The following is a 20503-nucleotide window of genomic DNA, read 5'->3' on the forward strand; positions in this document are numbered from 1 at the left end:
GCTTCATTTGAATTGCATTGGGAAAGTAAGCTAAAAAAGAAAAAGAAAGTAAGCTGTCAGGGATCTCTCTAGAATATTGAAGAGCAATGGTGTCAGGCTGGAGACTAAGGTGTGCTTGGTCTAGGCCATAGGCTTTTCAATTGTGTGCTATGCGTTAGAAAGTTGGACAGTGACTAGGGATGATAGAAGGAGCTGTTGTGCTGAAGAATAGTATTGAATATACCATGGACTGCTAGGAGAACAAACTGGTTTGTCCTGAAGAGGGTTAAACCAGGCTTGTCCTTGGAGGCAAGGATTCTGAAGCTTCATCTGACATACTATGGGCATGTTGCAAGGAGGGACCAGTCTTTGACTGGTTTGTCCTGAAGAGGGTGAAATCAGGCTGCTCCTTGGAGGCAAGGATTCTGAAGCTTCATCTGACATACTATGGGCATGTTGCAAGGAGGGACCAGTCTTTGAAGAGGGACATCATGTTTGGGAGGGTGGGGGGACAGCACGAAAGAGGAAGACCCTCAATGAGATGGATCGATTCAGTGATTGGGGTAATGGGAGTAGGTGTGTCAGAGACAGTGAAGTTGGCACAAGACAGAGCAGGGTTTAAGGTTATTGTACATAGAGTTACTACGAGTTGCAAGTGACTTGATGGCACATAACAATAACAACTGCACAATAAGAACAACAAAGATGTCCTAACTTGCTTATTGTCTGGACTAAGGTACGCCTGTTTCAGGCCATGGTCTTTCCAATCACTTGCTATGCATCTGAGTTCTGGGCAATGTATAATGATGACAGAGAAGAATTGATGACTTTGAGTTGTGATGCTGGAGTAGCCCAAAGAACAACAAATATGTCTTGGAAAACACGCAGCTGGAGTGCTCTTTAAAGGCAAACATAACAAAGCTTCACCTCACATACTTTGGACATGGTGGAGAAGCTATTCCTTGTAGAGGGACATGAAGGATCCTTGAAGCGTAGAACAAAGCTTGGCACTTCAATGACTCGTTGCCATTCAATAAAACATTTACTGAATAAATTCATTACTCCAGAGTGCAATCCAAATAACAATGCAATTACTAGAATATTTAAATTTCTGACTTTTGGGGTCAGGGGGAAGAAATTATGCAACAATGAATGAATATTTTTTTCAGGCCATAGTCTTTATAATTACTTGCTATACATCAGAAAGCTGGACAATGACTAGTGAGGATAGAAGAATTGATGCCTTTGAGCTGTGGTGTTGGAGAAGAATATTGAATATACCATGGATTTTAAGGAGAACAAACAGGTTTGTCCTGGGGAGGGTGAGAGACCAGGCTGCTCCTCAGAGGCAAGGATTCTGACATACTTTGGACATGTTGCAAGGAGGGCCCAGTCCTTGGAGAGGGACAGCGTAGGAAAGATCCTCGATGAGATGGATTCAGTCACTGGAGTAATGGGGGTAGGTGTGTCAGAGACAATAAGATTGGCTCAGGATAGAGTAGGGTTTAGATCTGTTGTATACAGGGTCGCTATGAGTTGCAGGAGACTCTATGGCACATAACAACAATCTGGTAGGAAAGTAGGGAGGAAAATGCAACAATGAGTGAATGAAAAGCCAACTTTTCTGTAAAGTTTCATTAGAATCACAATTTTAAAAAAGAAGAAGAAAAAGCCAGGCCCAACTTCCACAGTCACACCCACACATTTGACCTGAAATGGGCAGACAAAAAGGGGAAAAAAATTCTGACTCCAGCAATCTCTCTCATTCTGTCTCTACATATCTACTTGAGAGACCTAACAAGGTACTGGGCACTCACGAGTTTCATATGGCAGTTGAATGCGTCTTCCTAAAAAGGTGATAGATTCTTTCAGAGCAGTCCTCCTCACCCTCGGGGGTAAGGCAAAAGTTTGTTTTGAACGGTGAGTCGAAACGGACCCTCCAGCTGGTTTTCAGAAGCAGTACATCAAGATTGCCCATTTTTCTCCTTCAGAGCTATTAGGTGGGGACGTACCGTTGCGTTGGCTGCGCAATTCTTAAACACTAAGTCACCAAAATACTTCAAGCAAGGAGTTGTGTACTTTCAAGTTGCAAATGATCCATGGCTGACCCTCTGGTGCGTTTTCATCCCATGGGATGAGATTGCCCATCCTTCTGCGGAGAGGCTGGTGGATTTCCCGTGCTTTCGGGACTGCAGCGCAGAAGAGTAGAGGCAAGAATTTAAGTCTTCTTCTGAAAGGTATAAAGAAATAGAAGAAAAGAAGAAGGGGGGAAATTAAGAAAGGAGGGAGTCCTCCTGTCTTTGTGCTCCCGACCTTTCTCTTCCAGATAAGGAAATGAATCTCCTTTCGCGCAATTCCTGTTGTAGTAGCAAGGAAAGATACTCCCATGCTCGTGAACCAAATCTGAGCTGTCTAAAGCCGGGATAAATGCGTTATTCTGACTTCTAACTTCTAACGCTCTAGGAGGCGGGTACCAAACAAGTGTGTTTCCATGGCGACGCACAAATCCGGTGGGGCTTCGCTCCCTCCCTCTTTAGCTGGCTAAAAAGTTGCCTTTTTCTGATCCTAAGTAATGTATGTTGAGGTTATAAAGAGAAAAAGCATGGGTGAAGAATTATTAGCGTGCTCTTGTATGTAGCTTTTTTGAGTCGGAGTATGATTTGATAAAGCTTGTTTTTCCGGCAACCGCGGAAGATGCCCAAGTTAGGGGCGGGGCAAAGAGGCATCTATCCCACAAGGCAATGCGGTGGGCCTTGTCGGTCCTTTTTCCGCCATCTTGGAGCCGGTGAAGGTGGTTGTCTCCTCCAACGTCTGAAGTTTTGAGTGAAATAATTGTGGTGAGTTTACCCGTAGATCTCGCAAGACATCAGCGCAGCTCGAGGGTCCCTGCAGCGACAGTTTCCTAATGATTCCAGCTAGAGGGAGGGCGGGATGGCAGAGATGCAGGGTTGATGGTCCTGGTTGCCTGACGTCCGGAGGGCTGCTGCTCCGGGACTCAGTTGTTTCTTTGCAAGTGCGGACTAGAAAGGTGCCCTTAGTTTGTCTACAGGTGTCGGTTGAAGGCTTTACGCTGAACCTTTGATCTTTTTTAAAATATAAAAGTTCTGCTTAATAAAGTCTCCGTTTCTTCGGATTTGTGTTAACTAATGGTGGAGTGACTTCTCCCGTGACTGCTTATTCAGACATTTAGATGTTTGGGAAGTGTGTATTTTTGCTATTTAAACCGGAGTGACTTCTCCCGTGACTGCTTATTCAGACATTTAGATGTTTGGGAAGTGTGTATTTTTGCTATTTAAACCTTTTGTTGGTATTTGGATTTATCTTTTACTTTGGAGTTTGTTTAGATACGAGAGAGACGCTCTGGTGGCTTAATGCGTTTTGTGTTGTGCTGTCAACTCGACTCCACCAGTCACACTATTAACGTGAGGTAGGGAGCCGTGCTGGTTAAGTGATTAAAGTGCTCGGCTGGTAAACGAGCTGAGTTTTGAAACACACCAGCCACTCCATGGGAGAAAGAAAAACTTAACGACCTTGAAAAGCAATTCAGAATGTAACATGAAGTGTTAATTAAAATGGAAATTGGTCTAACGTGAAAGTGGGACACTTCCTTTTCAAGATTGTAAATGGAATTCCCCCCCCCCCCCCTTTACAGGCCTCTTGGAAGCAGGACTTCTGAACCACAAAGATGGCTGGGAGGTATGCACTTTATTTAAATGGAATTGCTTATTTTTTGTTCTATAGTCATGAACCAAATGGGAGTAAAACAGACCAGGAATAACTAGCCATTTGCTGTAAATAACTGGGGGTTAGGGTTATCACAAATCATACGGCTGTTTTTTGAAATAAGATCTTTTAATAGTTGACAGTTAATGTTCTGTATTTTGTGTATCTTAGGCTTTGGTGCAAAGCCACCTTTGCTGGCTATAAACGAGGTCTCCGGAACCAGAGGGAGCACACAGCTCTTCTTAAAATTGAAGGTGTTTATGCGCGAGATGAAACAGAATTCTATTTAGGCAAGAGATGTGCTTATGTTTACAAAGCAAAAAAGTAAGTTTATAATGCTGTTGATTCTTTTTGTCTTTTATTATTATTATTGAAGGTTTATGTCATCTTAATATTGAAAGATAAACTGTAAATGCTGTAGTTGATACTAAAGACTTTTGTAAATCTTTTTTTAGTAGATGTTACGTTTTTTTTATTCATAACACTATGTAGTGTTGATAGAGTTAGTACATTTGCTGTTTTCATCTAGTTGTTTTCCTATATATAAAGATTGTGTTTAGAAGAGTTAATTCTGGATCTTACAGACCAATGAAAATCTATGGGGATAGCTTTCATCCTTCCCCAGCATCAGATCACATATACATTACTCTCAATTTCATTCAATAAAAGTCCTCATTCATCTTCCAACAAGAAAACTATTCAGATGTTTAATACGTGCTGTTGCTTCTGGAACCGTCTTCACCACATAATGTAGACTTTGTTGCTTCACATGGTCCTTGTTGCAGTGTTAACTCACTTAAGCCTGCCTTAATCAAAACACTAAATGCTATAAGGATTGAAGGTTGTGTGACTCTTTATCTCTGCTGGCCTTAATGGCTTGTAGCTCAGTTCCTAAAGCAGTGTGCCACCAGAACTCAAAGCCACCTTTCCTCACTCAATAACTGTTAAATTTAACCAATTCGGAGCTGATAATTTAAATTGCAAGGTAAGTGATTGCACATCTTTGTTCATTGGCGTTCCCGGTGATTTTTACCACCTGGGTTAGCAGCTCAATGACCTACTTAATATGCTCTTAGAGCTCACGGGATGCCTTCTGGCTACTTGAAATTTGAAAAAGTCTTTAATTTCACTTAACCTCCTTTGCTTCCATTTCTGTTTATTATGGATACCCTGTAAAAAGACCTAGTGAGGAAGGGACAGCAAAAGAGATGGGACTGTCAGAAGTGACTATAACAGTGAACTTGAACTCAAAACAACTATGAAATCTCATCTCTCCCCCCCAGGCAACAATAATCAAGTTCAGCAGAACAGGAACCAGCAAATGTTGGGGAGGTTGTAGAGAAATTGGAATCCTTATTCACCATTGTGGGCATGTAAAATGGTTAGGAAAAACTATGGTATGTTCGGAAAAACAAGGAACTTCTTAAACATTGCACAAGGGGAAGCCTTGAGGACATTATGCAGAGAAAAATTTCAGTCAAAAAAGGACTGCATAACACCTCTCTTAGAAAACAGTACTGACATGGGAGTTTGAGAAACTAAAAGGGGGGTTATGAATAATGAACCCTGCATTGGAACAGATGAATGGAAGATGACAACAGTCCAGAAAAAGAAGTGTATTGTAAGGTGGCGGTGGTGGATATTGTGCAACAATGAATAAATGAAAATCTAACTTTCTTGTAAACTTTTACTAAAATAATTTTTAAGTAACCCACCAAACCTACAACAGGCTTTGAGCATTTGGAGATGATGGTGGAGGATATGACAAGGTTACGATCTGGGTACTGTTCATAGGGTTACTAAGTCAGCTGACTGAGTGGCACGTGCCAATAACACTCAGGATTTTTTAAAACTGCAATATTCCTGGCATTTACCAGACGGTCTGATATTTAGTATTTATTGAATGGAAGCAAAACTTTTTTGTTTTGTCTTTTAAATCCACAGCTCATTAAATTGGTAATTAGGGTTGAGCCTCTATTCTAAACATCCTTTTGACCTTATTAGTTGTCTGAATTTTCTTGTACTTTCTACTTCTAAAATAGCAATACGGTGACTCCTGGTGGCAAACCCAATAAAACCAGAGTAATCTGGGGAAAGGTAACTCGTGCGCACGGAAACAGTGGCATGGTTCGGGCCAAATTTCGGAGCAACCTTCCTGCTAAGGCCATCGGACACAGAATCCGTGTAGTAAGTAGAATTGTTAACCAAGCTACCCCAGACCTGTTTAATCAAACTCCAGAGTTTAAATGTTGACCTTTTAAGGGTTATCCTACTTGGTGCAATGTTAAATGGCAGATTAATCAGAAAGTTAGTGGTCATATTATTTTGAAACACCTGTTAGTGTACCACCCCCCCCCCCAAAAAAAAAAATGTTCAAATGGATTGTGTATTTGCTTTCGGTGGGTTTTTTGGTTGGTTTTTGTTCTTTTTTTCCCTGGTGGTTTTGTATTTTTTTTATTTACTACGGTGCTGGGGCAGAGGGAGGATAGTATTAAATCAGTTTTTTAAAAATATATTGGACACTGAAGTTAGTGCTAGAAAATAAATTGATTCCTTTTTTTGGCATGGTTTTTAAGAATAGTGTCCTATTTCTTCATTGCCAGTCTTGTTAGAATAATATGTGTATTTTGCAGAAAAGAGCTGTTACCTTTTCCTAAGTCTCAAGACTGACCCAACAACTGTTAGAAAATTTGTCCATATTGTCATGCTTTATACTTCATATATACATGTAATATTCATCTAATATTTTTGTGTTCTTTCTCCCTTAGATGCTGTATCCCTCGAGGATTTAAACTTATTGAAAAGCAAATAAAATTATGGATTTGTTATTTGTTCTCTTGCATTTTTGTTAGCTTTAAAAACCCTTTACATTTCCAGACCTTCTAAGGTGCTTCTGGGTAAACACAACTGCCAATATATCAGTTGGTCAAACACATTAACACTTGCTGGCTTTCCACATTAGGTTGAGTTAGTGAAAGTTTAACCAAACTGTTAACGCAAAGATGGGGGAGGTTTTTTTTTACTGGCAATTTAAATCCACGAGTAAGCTCTGTGGAATAGTGAGCAGCTATTAAAAATGAATTGGTAAATTTACAACTTGAGAATTAGGTATGTGATGATAGTATTAATGGGATTTTGTAGCTCTACAGCTTGGCTGAGATGTCCCTAGTCTCTGGGCAAGGCAGTATAGAAACGTGTAGGAGGTAGACTCATCAGTCTGTGTTAGGCAGATGACAAGACAACCCTGCTTACTGAAAGGAGGACCTGAAGCACTTAGGTCAAGGACTACAGCCTTCAATATAGATTGAGCTTCATTATCAAGAAAACAAAGATTCTCACCACTGGGCCAATTAGCATCATTATGGATTGAGATTGATATTAGAGATTGAGATTGTTAACAGTTTAGTTTGGCTCCACAATCAACACTTGGCACCAGCAGCCAGGAAATTGAAAGACTATTGTGATGGGAACGTCTGCTCTTAAGAGACCTCTCCTAAATAATGAATAGTGGTATCACTGTGCTGTGTGCCTGCTACAGGCATGGTCTTGGCTTGCAATCACTTGCTATGTGTCAGCTGAACAGTGACTAGGGATAATAGAGAATTGATACCTTTCATATGTGGTGCTGGAGGACGAGTGTTGAATATACGGAGAACAAATGGATTTGACCTAGAGCCAGTGAAACTGGCTGCTCCTTGGAAGCTAGAATTTCGAAGTTTTGTCATACTATGGGCATGTTGCAAGAAGTCCTTGGAGAGGGACCGCACAAGAGAGGAAGACCATAAGATGCGTCAATTCAGTAATTGGGGTAATGGGAGTAGGTGTGTCAGATTGGCACAAGACAGCAACGTTTATGGCTATTGTACATAGAGTCGCTATGGGTCACAATCGACGGCACATAACAGCTCTCACAAAATGTCACAACCTCAGATGAAGATTCTCTAGATTATAATTTCAGGATTCTTAACCGTAGTAATGAAAAGACTAATGAATATTTGGATAATTTTGGTTAGAGGCTAATACATGAGGTTGAGTAAAAAAATACTGAAGCCATAGGTTTTAGCTTAAGTAATGAGCCTAAAATGAGTGACTGAAGAGAAACGAGATTGTGTGCCACTTTTTACACAGACCACTAAAAGAAAATTTTTGTAGCTGCTCTCCTGGCACACATCTTTGGTGAGTGACAGAAAAGCTTAAGAACTAGTTTGGGAACAGTCAAAAACTTGCTATTAGCTGGTTTTCCTGTCTTCCCAACGCAAACACGTGGAACAGAAAATGGAATTTATTGGCGAACTTTGCGTAATTAGATGCAATGGACATATTCGCGGCTCCCCTCTTACGCGTTGAAGTTCTTTTAAGCAAATTTTTAATTTTATTATACTAATTTATTTACAAAATTCGAATGCATTGTTGTCCAGAAACAGATTCTTCCAATTTCCTTCACCTCCCCCCATCAAATTGTACAATGCCATGTGTTGAAATTCTTCAGGATGACGCCAGCCAATCGGAATCTGACTTCTCCGCCCGCTGTCCCCTCCACCTGTCCTGAGCGGCGAGGGGCGGGGCTGGCGCTGGGCGCGGAGGCGTCACGCCCTCCATGGTAACGACGCTCGGCCGAAAATGGCGGCCGAGTGGGCTGTAAGAGTGGGCTGCGGGGCTTCAGGCCCGGACCCAAGCCGGTGGTGCTGGAGCGGTCCTTTTTGGGTTTTATTCCTGCTCAGCGGGCTCAGAGCAAGCGGCACGTCTTTTCCAATCTACTTGGGCAGCTCTCCTCCCTGCCGGCACTACGTCCCCTCTGACACTGAGGTAGGAGGACGGAAGGTTGGGAAGCGGGTACTGTGAGGATAAAGTAATGCGGGAGAGAGACCAGCGCGGCGGGTAGTCGCTGGGAGGTATTCTTCTGCAGGAAAACGCGAAATTGAAGGCAGAACCGAACTCTTGGCCGGGACCTGCTATCAGCTCTGCTCCCAGTTCAGTGGCTGTTTTATCCACTTGGTACCCACAACCCCATCACTTGGCTTTGCCGAGAGCTCTTCCTAGCAGATTAGCCCTGCAGGAGTTGTTTGCACATTTAAATATGCATCAGAATTAATGAAAAGATTATTGTTCCATGTTCCCCACTTTCTGGCTCACTTCTTGGTTGGGTCCTCAGGATTTCATTTTAAGTTCTCTGATGGGTGCTGAGACTGCTGGTCCCAAAACCACAGTATGAGAACTAGAGTTTGGGAAGAAATTGATAGAACGGCCAAACATAGGCATTGCAGTGATGAAGGAGCTTTCTACGGACTAGCGACCGCATTACCACTAATTTTCAAGTTATCTCATTTATTCGGTTGTGTATCTGTTCTCCAGGCCTTGAAGTGCCTGCCTGCCTCTTAACACCTGGTTTTCCTCCCGGGCCACATTCTTTTTGACTCAGTCCATTCCCCCTAGCCTTAGATCAGTCAGTCTGCTGAATCCACCCCGTAGCGTGCTCCCTGCATTTCACTGCTTAGCTCAATTGTACTCTCCTCTGGCACTTAATCAAATATTACTTTGTGGTAATGGATTGTTTTTCAGGCACGTCTTGCCTTAATAGCTGGATTGTAAAATTCCCTAGAGGAAGGTTTGTCTTGTTGTTTGACTCCTCTACAGTACTTAACAGCAAAGGTAGGCAGGCCTGCATTAGATCTGCAGTAAGGGTTTGAGGTAAGTTACTCTTTTTGATAACTTGTCTTCTGACTTTATAAGGAACAGGAACCCTGGTGGCCCACTAGTGAAATGAACGCATTGGCCAGCCCATGAAGATTTGACAGCTTGTTTCCATAAAGATTTACAGCCTATATGAAATTCGTATGGAGTCATTCTAAGAGTTGCTGTGAATGAAAATCAACTCCACACTAGTGGGTTTGAGATTTCATCAGAAAATAGTCACTGAGAAATTCTCAATTCAGGCCAGAAATTTACATATTTTCACCATTTTTTTTTAAAAGTTAAGCACATTTTTCTTCCTAACTGTGTGTGCCAAATTATGTTTGAGGCTTGTTGCTGCATTTTAGTTTTTAATCATGACACTGCCTTTTGGCTGAATTGATTTCTTCTTAAAAAAATCCCAGAAAGCCCTGCATTTCTTTCTTCTGATTTTATTAAAGTAAAGTAATTCTAAGAATAGCAAAATCTCACAGTTAAAAAGGAACCTTAATAGCTAATTGTCTTGTAGGGACTTTTGCCAGTATACCGCCGGTATCGAGCCTATATTTGACTATCTCCTTGACCAGGAGCTTATTGTTTGTAGAAGCACAGCAACCTCTTTTCTTTTTTTGAGATCACCATTGTCTTTTTTTATAAGGCTAGAACTTCCTGAAACTTCTTCACATTCTTCCCATTTATACCTATATATTCTTCTTAAAAAGCTAGCACACCAGATATTAAGAGCAAATTATTAAGCTCTTTTCTTTAAAAAAATTTTTAAGTTCTCTTGAGAGTCCTCATCCCTAATAAAATTTCATAATTCTTAGAATAAAGAATAGCAGGTGCTCCTCACTATTCTGGTTGCTTTAACCTGGACACATGGTACAGGCAATAACTAGACATTGCTTTTGGAATAGTGGCTGCACCACTGTGAAGTACTACAGAAAACTATTGGAAATTTTTGTGATTGTAAAGCAAGGACTGTATGGAGAAGGCCATAGCTGACATTTACCAACTACACAAAGAGGAGTTCCCTGTTAACAACAGCAAGAACACAAAACCAATTCTCGTGAAGTCAGACATATCCTCATGCTCCCGTACCTCTTTCTACTCATCCCAAGACCAATCTTACTTCTTTACTGGCTTCAAAATCCATTGCAAATAGCTCATAGACAACACAGAATCCTTTTAGGGAAGTCAAAAGGCTATAATTCAGAATAAAATCCCTCAGTCCAAACAGCTTCTGCAATGTGCACAGATGCATCACAGCCTTTAAGACTCACAGCTTTAGGCTGTTGTTTTGTGCTGTTGAGTAAAACCAATGCATAGCTGACTCTCCAGTGGATTTTCAGAGGTGGTAAGTCACACGAGAGGATATTGCCCATTTAGGTTCTTAGTCCTGCCAGTTATAGTCTTCCAGGAAACTTAGGCAAAGGTGCTTAGCTCTAGTTCCATGGTATAGCAGTTCCAAGGTCAGCTCTGTCTCCTGTTAGGTCTCTCTGGTTCTCTGCTGTTCCCATTGGTCTTGGTTTGCTGGTGCAAGAATCTCAGGCCCCAAAGAATGTGCTGCCTTCTCTTGCTTTGCTAGTGGTCAGAGTTCTCCATTCTGCTGCTGGACCCGCTCAATTTAATGTTGTGATTTACCAACCCCCTTGTGGATTGGTGAGACTAGCCAGTCCCCTTTTGGACTATTCACATATTCCTGCCCATCCACATGGCCAAGTCAGTCAGTAGCTACGAAAGCCAGTTTGAACCCTTCACACCACAATGATACTGTGAAATACAAAATAACTCATTCTCAATTAAAACCTAGGAGTTATTTTGAAGTTTGTTGTTTTATTTTCAAATATATGGGATTTTTCAGTAGCTTTCTGTTACTGGTTTCCAGTTTAATTTCCTTAAATACTGAGAATTGAAAGGTTTCAGATCAAAGCCAAGAACCATGCCAAGGTAGAAACATTTCTCAGAGTTTACTGTGCGCTGGGCTACTCAGCAAGGGGAGCCGCACTGGGGGTTGGGCTTGGAGTTTTATATGGGGTCGCTGCAGTGGCTCGTTGGTGCATAAAGCTTCTGGTCTTCGGAAATTGGTTCTGAGGAATGTCCTGACATAGGATTTCTAAATTCTGGTTTCAGAAAAATGTCCTGACATAGGGTTTTCTGAGTTCTGGTTTTGGGGAATATCCTGACATAGGATTTTCTGAGTTTCTGGTTTCGGAAAATATCCTGACGTAGAATTTTTTAGTTGAGCCTCAACCTCCATTTTGATTTTTAGCATAACAAGAACATCTTTCGTATGATGTCTATTCTCTTACATTTGTTACCATCAGATTTATATCCCAATATGTGAACTGTAGAGGTGAATGCTTCATGTGTATTTGAGAAGAATGTGTGTTCTGCTGTTCTTGGGTCAAGCGTTCTATAAATGCCAGTTAGGTCAGGTTTGTTCAAAGCTCTTGTCTACAATTTTTTAAGATATACTTACGCAGAGATCCAAGTAGCATTTCTTGGAAAGATTTTTTCTGGCTCTGTATGGTCCCTTGTTTGTGCTGAGTTGAGTAGAGGCAAGATTTCTTGATAGACTCTCTTTACTCAGTAAGTTTAACTGTTGTTTGGTTTTAAGAGAACATCAGGCATATATTTGGTTAAAGATTGTGTCAGGACAGTAGTTTTAGGAGTTCAGCCAACCTCCATGACTCCTGAAAGTTTGGACTCCATGAGAATTTGAAATTCTGTTCTATTCACAGCCTTCCCCCCATTTTAATCAAAATAGTAATGATAGCCGAGCAGCATCCAATTCTGTCTACTCTTATGTTCAGAGAAAGCAGTTGTTTATGGAGGTAATTAGGCACTCCAATTTCCTTCCCCTTTTCTTGATTTAGGGAGTTCTGGTGGTAAGAAGCTGCGCTGCAGTATCCAAAGGCATAGATTTCAAATCCACCAGCTGCTCCAAAGGAGAAGGATGAGCAGTCTCCTCTCTAGCTATTTACTGCCTCTAAAAATCTCTGCAGGGTCAGCTGTGAGTCATTTCTGACTGGCAAGCACATAACAATAACAATAGTCCTCACTTTGCTGCTTCCTTCCTTGCTCCAGGCTAATAGGAACCAATTTTGCCTGGTCTCCTGCCAGCCTTTAAGATCCCATCAAGCAGTATGCAGTAAAGCGGGATTTAGAACTTAACTACTTAAATATGATATTAGGCCAATTAAATGGGATGTCTGTTAAAACCATGATCCTACGTAGGCAGCCAAAGAACAGCAGCTACTCTTTTTCCTTGTAGTTTTAGAAATACATGTATTATACAACTTTGACCAGTTCAGTTTTTCACAAATATACTATTACATTACTTTCCTGTGCAACCCTACCCTTAATCAGTGGGGTTTTCCATCACTGTAATGGAAACACACTTCTCCATTAGTAATGACCTTCCCTTTCCCCTGTTCCTCCTATTAGTGTTAACCAGTGGTAAATTATATGTTCTATATACTTACCTATTCTTGTCCTTTTGCATAAATGAGGTCATATAATATTTGTTTTTTTTAAATAGTTGCTTTTTTGATTGTTTTACTTATAAATTATGTCTTTAAGATCCATCCATATTGTAATTGTGTCAAGACTTCATTTCTAAAAAAAATAAAAAGACTTCATTTCTTTCTCTTTTTATGTGAGAATGTTATATTGTGTGTATGTCTCTATCCATTTATCAGTTGATAGACATTTACATTGTTTCACCTTTTGGTTGTTGAAAATAGTGCTCTACTGAACATATGTTGCTGTTTTGATGTCCTTAACAACAAGGGGAATCACTGAGTTACAAAGTTCTATTTTTAGTTTTTTGAGGAGTCATCATGCTGTTTTTCACAAATGCTGTACCATTTTGCAGTCTTACCAGAATTTGATTAAGGGTTCAAATTTCTGCAACATTTTGTTTTGTTTTAAAATGTTATCCATCTGTTTGGTTGTTAGGTACCACTTTGTGACTCCTAATGACCTTGTGTACAGGCAGATCTGAACCCTACCCTATCCCGCACCATCCTCAGGTCTCTGTCATGTTTAAGCCTGTGTGGCACTCACTGTGTTAATCTATCTCATTTGGGGGTGAAGAGTCTTGCCTCTTTTTCCAGCATGATGTCTCTCACTAAGGATTAACTCGTCTTGAAAATATACCCAAACTGAGTGAGATCGTTTCAACATCCTTGCCTTTAAGGATCATTGTGGTTGCACTTCCTTCAGGAGAGATTTGTTGTTCTTTTGGAAGTCCGTGGTATGTTCAATACGCTTCTCTGATATCACAATTTAAAGGCATCTATTCTTCTCTCATCCTTATTTGTTTTCTAATTTTCATATATATAGGAAGCAATTGAAAATATCATGCACAACTTACTCTTTAAACTGACATCCGTGCTCTCTAGCACTTTGGAGAAGTCCTTGACAGCAGATTTCCCCAAGGCAACACATCTTGATTTCTTGAGTACCACTACCATAAGTTTGTGGATCCATGTAAAACTGAAAAAATTTAAAAAAATAAAAAAAAAAAAACCTGAAAAAATTGACAATTTTCAATCTGGCTGGAATGTGGGGGTGTGGGAGTGTGGAGGTGAGAGAGAGGCAGATATTTGCAGCTTGCTCAAGGACAGTGAAGCAAGCAGAGTATCACCATTTTATCTATTTCAAGATGGTAATAATTGAGTTCTGTCCTTGGAAAGACATGTACTAGAAAAGGTGGAGGGTCATAGAAGGAGAGGAAGACTCTCAGCAAGATGGATTGACATTCATCTACTTCTAGAACTACAGAGAGTTCCCAAAGAAACCTAACTCCCCCCCCCCCCTTCTGCCCTCACTGTTACCATTTCCCTGCCTCTCCCCTGCATTCTGTCTAATATGGACATCCACCCACCCCTGCAGTCTCCCTGCACACTTGTGCCTTGAACTATTTAATGTTTAGTAAATAAAGTGTTTTGCAAGGGAAAAAAAAAAGAAAAGATGGATTGACCGAGTGACTGCAATAATAGGCTTGAGTAAGGAAAAGACCATGATGTTGACCCTGGATAGAGCAAGGCTCTGATTTGTTGTTCATGGGGCAGCTGGGAGTTGTTCATAGGCTCAATCACAGCTAACAGTATATGTTTTAAATTAGTTTTTTGTGTCTAGCAAGTAGTTGAATCCTACTCTGTTAACTCATTTTTCATGGCCTTTTCTTTTGAATGAAAAAGTTTGTCAATTTACATTCTTTTTTTTTTTTTACAGAGAAGATTGGTATTTAATACTACATTTGTAAATAATCGGTTTGATCTATTTTCATTTAATTATTGTCTTGGTTGGATTTGACTGTACAATTTAGCTACTTGATTTCTTTCTGTTTCATCTGACTTTTTTCTTCTTTTATTTCCTCTATTTCTCTTTCCAGTTGCATTTCGATCTGTATTGGCTTCTTAGATATGTCTTATTATTTTAAAACTAAAATCTATTGAATGCACAGTAAAATAGCACATTTTTGAGTGTTTGCAATATGAATTATAATATGTATCTTGGGGTGTTTTTTTTGGTTTTTAGTTACAGTTCAAGTAAACATTGTAGTACTTCATATTAAAGAAAATGACAACACTATACACTATTTATTTGGATCTTTGGTTATTAGTAGAGTAAGGGGTTACCTTTAAAATTGACCTCAAAGGCAGCTGGTTCAAATACACAAGCTCTTTCTCAGGAGAGAGATCAGGAGTTGTCTCTGATGTAATCTACAACCTTCGAAAACCCACTAAATGGACTGCTATTAGTTGTTTCTGATTGGACAGCAATGAATTGTTTATATATACAATTTACCTAACATGTAACAAATATTGGGAGCTCTGGTGGCCTAGTGGCAAGAAGCTGTGCTGCAATCCCAAAGGCAGGTGGTCCAAGGCCACCAGCTGCTCTGGGAGAAGAATGGGCAGTCTGTGCAGTTAACTGCCTCTGAAAACCCTCTGGAGGGTTAGCTGTGGGTTGGGTCACAACAACAACAACAACAACATAACAAATATTACTGTTTTTCTTAGGTGTCAGTTATATTGGTTCCAATTTACAGTAACCTTTCATACAATAGAATAAAATACTGATCAGTCCTGTGCCCATTCTTAGAATCCTTGATGTGTTTGACCCCTTTTTTAAAGGCACTGCATCATTCTCTCATTAAGGGTCTTTTTTAAAAAAATTACTTTTATTTTCTATTGGTTTGCATACAACATTTGAGTACATTGTGTTGCGTTTTTCTTTTAAATTATGTCTTGCACACTTCCAAAAAGCATTTGAGGATATTTAAAATAAAGCATGTGGGGAGCTCTGGTGGCCTAGTGGCAAGAAGCTGCACTGCAATCCCAGAGGAACACGGTTCGAATCCACCAGATGCTCTGCTGGAGAAGGAGGTGCAATATCCTCCTGTACCAGTCAGATCTGATTTGACGGTACACGCACACAAAAACAATAAAAAATAATAATAAAAAAATTAAAATAAAGCATGTATGCCAGGAGATAATTTAAGTTAGCAGTGAGAAAATGTCCCTTAACACTGTACACTGTTAATTAGGGAGAGAAAGATTAACATTCAAGAATTATAAGAGCCATATCGTCTTTCTCTTAATTCTTCCCAGGTTGATCTTCTCTTGTCTTGGTCCTTGTAATGTTCTTGTCTACCCGTTTCATGTCTATTCTTTCCCTTCCTCCCCTCCACCCTCAGTTACTCCTGCTGTTTTCACAGTAGTGGTGTTATGCAGTATTTGTCCTTTTGTGACTGAGTTATTTTATTCAACATAATGCTCTTTAGACTCCTATGTTGTGTTGTACTTTATGAATACTTCATTGTACTTAAATTTTGCATAATATTCCTTTGGTTGTGAGAACATACTACCCATTCATTTGTTGTTGGATATTTGGGCCATTTCCATGCTGTTGTGAATACCACTGCTATGAACATGTTGTTGTTGTTGTTGTTGTTGTGTACTGCTGAGTCAGACCCGACCCATAGCTGACCCCCTGGAGGGTTTTCGGAGGCAGTTAATTGCATGGGAGGAGAGTCCCGTCCTTCTCCCATGGCTATGAACATAGTTGTATGTATCTCTGTTTGTGTCTCAGCTCTGATTTCCTGGGGGTATATCTCCAGCAGTGAAATGGCTGGGTCATACAGGATTTCTGTGTTTGTTTGTTTTTTTGTTTGTTTGTTTTGGTTTTATTTTTTTTTTTAAAACCTCGAAAGAACGGAAATAAACAGAACACAGCTATTGTAGTATAGCTGTCTTCCAGTCAGTTGGCCGGGTTGTTGTCCTCCAGATTTTTTGGCATTACCTGGTGTGCACATCCAGGGCAGCATCTATTTGCTGAAATATGTCAGTATTCCATCAATTCTTTTTTGTTGATTCCTTCAGAGCCACTTGAACTTCTTCCTTCATCACCACTGCTTCTTGATCATGGGCTGTTTCATGAAATTCTTCTGTGTCAGCCAATTATTTTTGGTATAGTGCCTCTGTATATTCCTTCCATCTTCTTTTGATACTTCCTGGGTCGTTCACTATTCTGCCCTCAGGATCCTTAAGTATTGCAACTTGAGGCTTTAACTGGTTACTAAGTACCTGCAGCTTAAAAAATGCTGAAACCGCCCCCCCCCAACCAAACTACAAAACAAAACAACAACAACAAAAAGAAATGCTGAATGAGTTTGTCCCTTTTGATTTTTTGAGTCCAGCTCTTTGTAAATATCATTATAATACTTTACATTGTCTTCCCGAGCTGCCCTTTGAAATCTTCTGTTTATCTCTTTAACTTCTTGATTTCTTCCCTTTTGTCTTTGCAATGACTTTTTGCATTCTTCATGAGTGATATTTTTTAATATTCTCCAGTGCAAGGGAACACTACATAGTTCAAAATCAGGAAAGGAGTGTGTCAGGGATGCATCATGTTCCCCTATCTTTTCAATCTTTATGCAGAACAGATCATTTGGGAAGCAGGGCTTTATGAGGAAGAATGTGGCATCAAGATTGGAGGAGGACTCATTAATAACCTACATTAGGCAGATGACACAACCTTGCTTGCTTAAACTGAAGAAGACCTGAAGCACTTGTTGCAAAAGATCAAGGACTGTAGTCTTCAGTATGAAGTGAAGCTCTCAACATCAGGAAGAAAAGATTCTTACCACTGGGTCAATTGGCAGCACCATAATCGATGGAGAAGAGATTGAGGTTATTAGCAATTATGACTTGCTCAGATCCACAATCAATACTCCTAACACCAGCAGTCAGGAAATCTGCATTGAGGAAAATCTGTTGCTGTGGATCTCTCCAGAGTGCTGAAGAGCAACAATGCCAGTCTAGATACAAAGATGTGCCTAATCCAGGTCATAGTCTTTTCAATTACTTGTTATGCTTCAGAGAGCTGCACAATGACTAAGGATGACAGAAGAAGAATAGATGCCTTTGAGTTGTGGTGGTGGAGAAGAGACTTGAACGTACCATGGACTGCCAAACCATGTCTCTCCTTGGAGGCTAGGATTTTAAAGCTCTGCCTCACTTACTTTGGGCATGTAGCCAGGAGAGATCAGCCCTTGTCTACAACAGCTCTGAACCCTCTCCTGTCCTGAGCCAGTCTCACTAATTCTGACACACCAGCACCCACTGCCCCATTTCAATCCATCTCATCTGGGGTCTTCCTCTCTTGTGCTGTCTGTCCACCCTTCCGAGCGTGATGTCCTTCTCCAAGGACTGATTTCTCCTGGCCATGTGCCCAGTGAGGAAATCAAAAGACAAATTGCGTTGGGAAAGTCTGATGCTAGGAACCTCTCTAGAGTACAGAAGAGTAATGGTGTCAGTCTGGAGACTAAAGTGGGACCTGATCCAGGCCATGGTCTTCTCAATTACTTGCTGTGCATCAGAGAGCTGGACAAAGATTAAGTATGTAAGAAAGATCAATACCTTTATGCTGTGGTGCTGGAGAAGAGTCTAGAATATACCATGTACAGTCAGGAGAACAAATATATCTGTCCTGGAGAGGTTGACACCAACCTGCTCCCTGGAGGCAAGGATTTTGAAGCTCTGTCTTACATACTTTGGGTACGTGACCAGAACGCATCAATGCTTGGAGAAGGACATCATGCTTGGAAGGGTAGAGGAACAATGCAGGAGAGGAGGACCCAGGATGGGTGACTGGAGAAATAGGATTAGGTCTGTTGGAGAAGATGAGATTGGCTCAGGATAGGGAAGGATTCAGAGCTAATGTACATAGGGTTCCTGTGAATCGCAGACAATTTGATAAAATATAACAGTAACAACAACAACAGTGTAGAATTTTTGTAGAGTCAATGCAGTTGAGATGCAGTGTTGGAGAAGAGTTCTGAGTATCCTATGGACTGTCAAAGAACAAACAAATATATATCTTGGAGAAAATGCAGTCAGATTGTCCTTGGAGGCAAAGATGTTAAAACTTCATCTCACCTATTTTGGATACATTGTGTACCATTAAGTCAGAACCAATCCATAGCTGACCACCTTCCAGTGGGTTTTCATCTTTCTCCTGTGGAGCAGCTTGTGGTTTTGAATGACATGCCTTTGTTTTGGCAGAGCAAGTCCTTACCACTGTCCAGTTTGGACAGGGACTCCCCCAGACCCAGAGAGAAAGCTGGAGCACCAGCCAGATCCACTCTTATCACTGTGCCATGATTCTGAAAACGGCTCAGATGGACAGACAGACAGACAGACAGATGTCTGAAGCTTCCCAGTTGCCTGCCAGGGAGCCGCAGAAGCACCCAGTGCTGGAGACCTGGGCAGCGTGAGTGGCAGCTCTTCCACTCTTTTAATGACATTTTACTTTACCAAGCATGATGTCCTTCTCTAGGAATTGGTCTCTCCTGATAAGATGTCTACAGCACATGCCGTGAAGTCTTATGACTGTCACCTCTACAGAGAATTATTGTTATTTTTATTGTTTATTAGTTTATTTTTATTTTGGCTTGAGTGAAAGTTTACCAAGCAAATTGGTTTTCCATTCAACCATTCATTCATGTTTCATAGCATTAATTACTATATGCTTATTTAAACCCTGCTCTTCTGCTTGTGCATCTTGTGTGTCTTCTAAAGAATAATCTGACTATATTTTATCCAGGACAGATTCTTCTTTTAAGAGTCCACAAGATATTCAGTATTCTTCACCAACATCATAATTCAAAGACATTAGTTCTTCTTTCAAAACTCTTCTTTATTCATTATCTTGTTTTCCTGTATGTATGTTGTTGTTGTTATGTGCCATTGGGTTGCTTATGATATATAGCAACCTTATGTACAACAACCCTATACTCTGCTCTGTCCTATGCTATTCTTACTGTCTCTGACACACCTATCCCCATTACCCTAATCACTGAGTCAATCCATCTCGTTGAGGATCTTCCTCTCTTGAGTTGTCCCTTCAGCCTCCCAAGCATGACAACCCTCTCCAATGACTGGTCCCTCCTTGCAACATGTCCAAAGTATGTCAGACAAAGTTCTGAATCCTTGCCCCCAAAGAGCAGCCTGGTTTTACCCTCTCTTGGATGAACTTGTTTGTTCTCTTAGCAGTCCATGGTATATTCAATACTCTTCTCCAGCACCACAGCTTAAAGGCATCTATCATCCCTAGTCATTGTTCAGCTTTCTGATGCATAGCATATTACAAAGGCTATGGCCTGGATCAGGCATACCTTAGTCTCCAAACTGACATCATTGCTCTTCAGTACTCTGGAGCGGTTTCTGACAGCAAACTTTGCCAATGCAATTAGTTTTTTATTTCCCGGCTGCTGTTATCAAGTGTTGATTGTGGAGCCAAGCAAACTGAAGCTGTTAACAGTCTCAATCTCTTCACCATCTATCATCCTGCTGCCAATCAGCCCAGTGGTGAGAATCTTTGTTTTCTTGATGTTGAGCTTCAGTCCATATAGGAGGCTGCAGTCCTTGATTTTCTGCAGCAAGCGCTTCAGGTCCTCCTCAGTTTCAGCAAGCAGGGTTGTGAAAATACCATTGCCTGATCAGGTGTACCTTAGTCTTCAAGCTGCCATCTTTTTAACATTTTGAAAATGTCTTTTGCCACAGAAAACATGTTGTTGTTATGTGCCGTCGAGTCGCTTGCGACTCATAGCGAC

At 40.7% G+C, this 20503-nt stretch overlaps 2 protein-coding genes across 2 annotated transcripts in view; both read left to right on the forward strand.

The window, feature by feature from the left end:
• The first annotated feature begins 3664 nt into the window (after positions 1-3664).
• Positions 3665-6494, forward strand: RPL35A (ribosomal protein L35a). Its single transcript, XM_006884208.1, has 4 exons — positions 3665-3675; positions 3874-4026; positions 5745-5889; positions 6471-6494. Exons 1-4 carry the CDS (start codon positions 3665-3667, stop codon positions 6492-6494), a joined length of 333 nt encoding a protein of 110 aa, XP_006884270.1.
• Positions 6495-8299: 1805 nt separating this feature from the next.
• The window catches only part of LMLN (leishmanolysin-like (metallopeptidase M8 family)), a 103016-nt gene continuing 90812 nt past the window's right edge, over positions 8300-20503 (forward strand). The window contains 2 exon segments of the mRNA XM_006884209.1: positions 8300-8312; positions 8315-8508. Of these exon segments, the coding sequence (XP_006884271.1) occupies positions 8300-8312; positions 8315-8508 (207 nt within the window).

The sequence above is a fragment of the Elephantulus edwardii genome, unplaced genomic scaffold, assembly GCF_000299155.1.
Source record: "Elephantulus edwardii isolate Elephantulus edwardi_28Jun2011 unplaced genomic scaffold, EleEdw1.0 scaffold00032, whole genome shotgun sequence".
In the NCBI taxonomy this organism is placed as follows: Eukaryota; Metazoa; Chordata; class Mammalia; order Macroscelidea; family Macroscelididae; genus Elephantulus; species Elephantulus edwardii.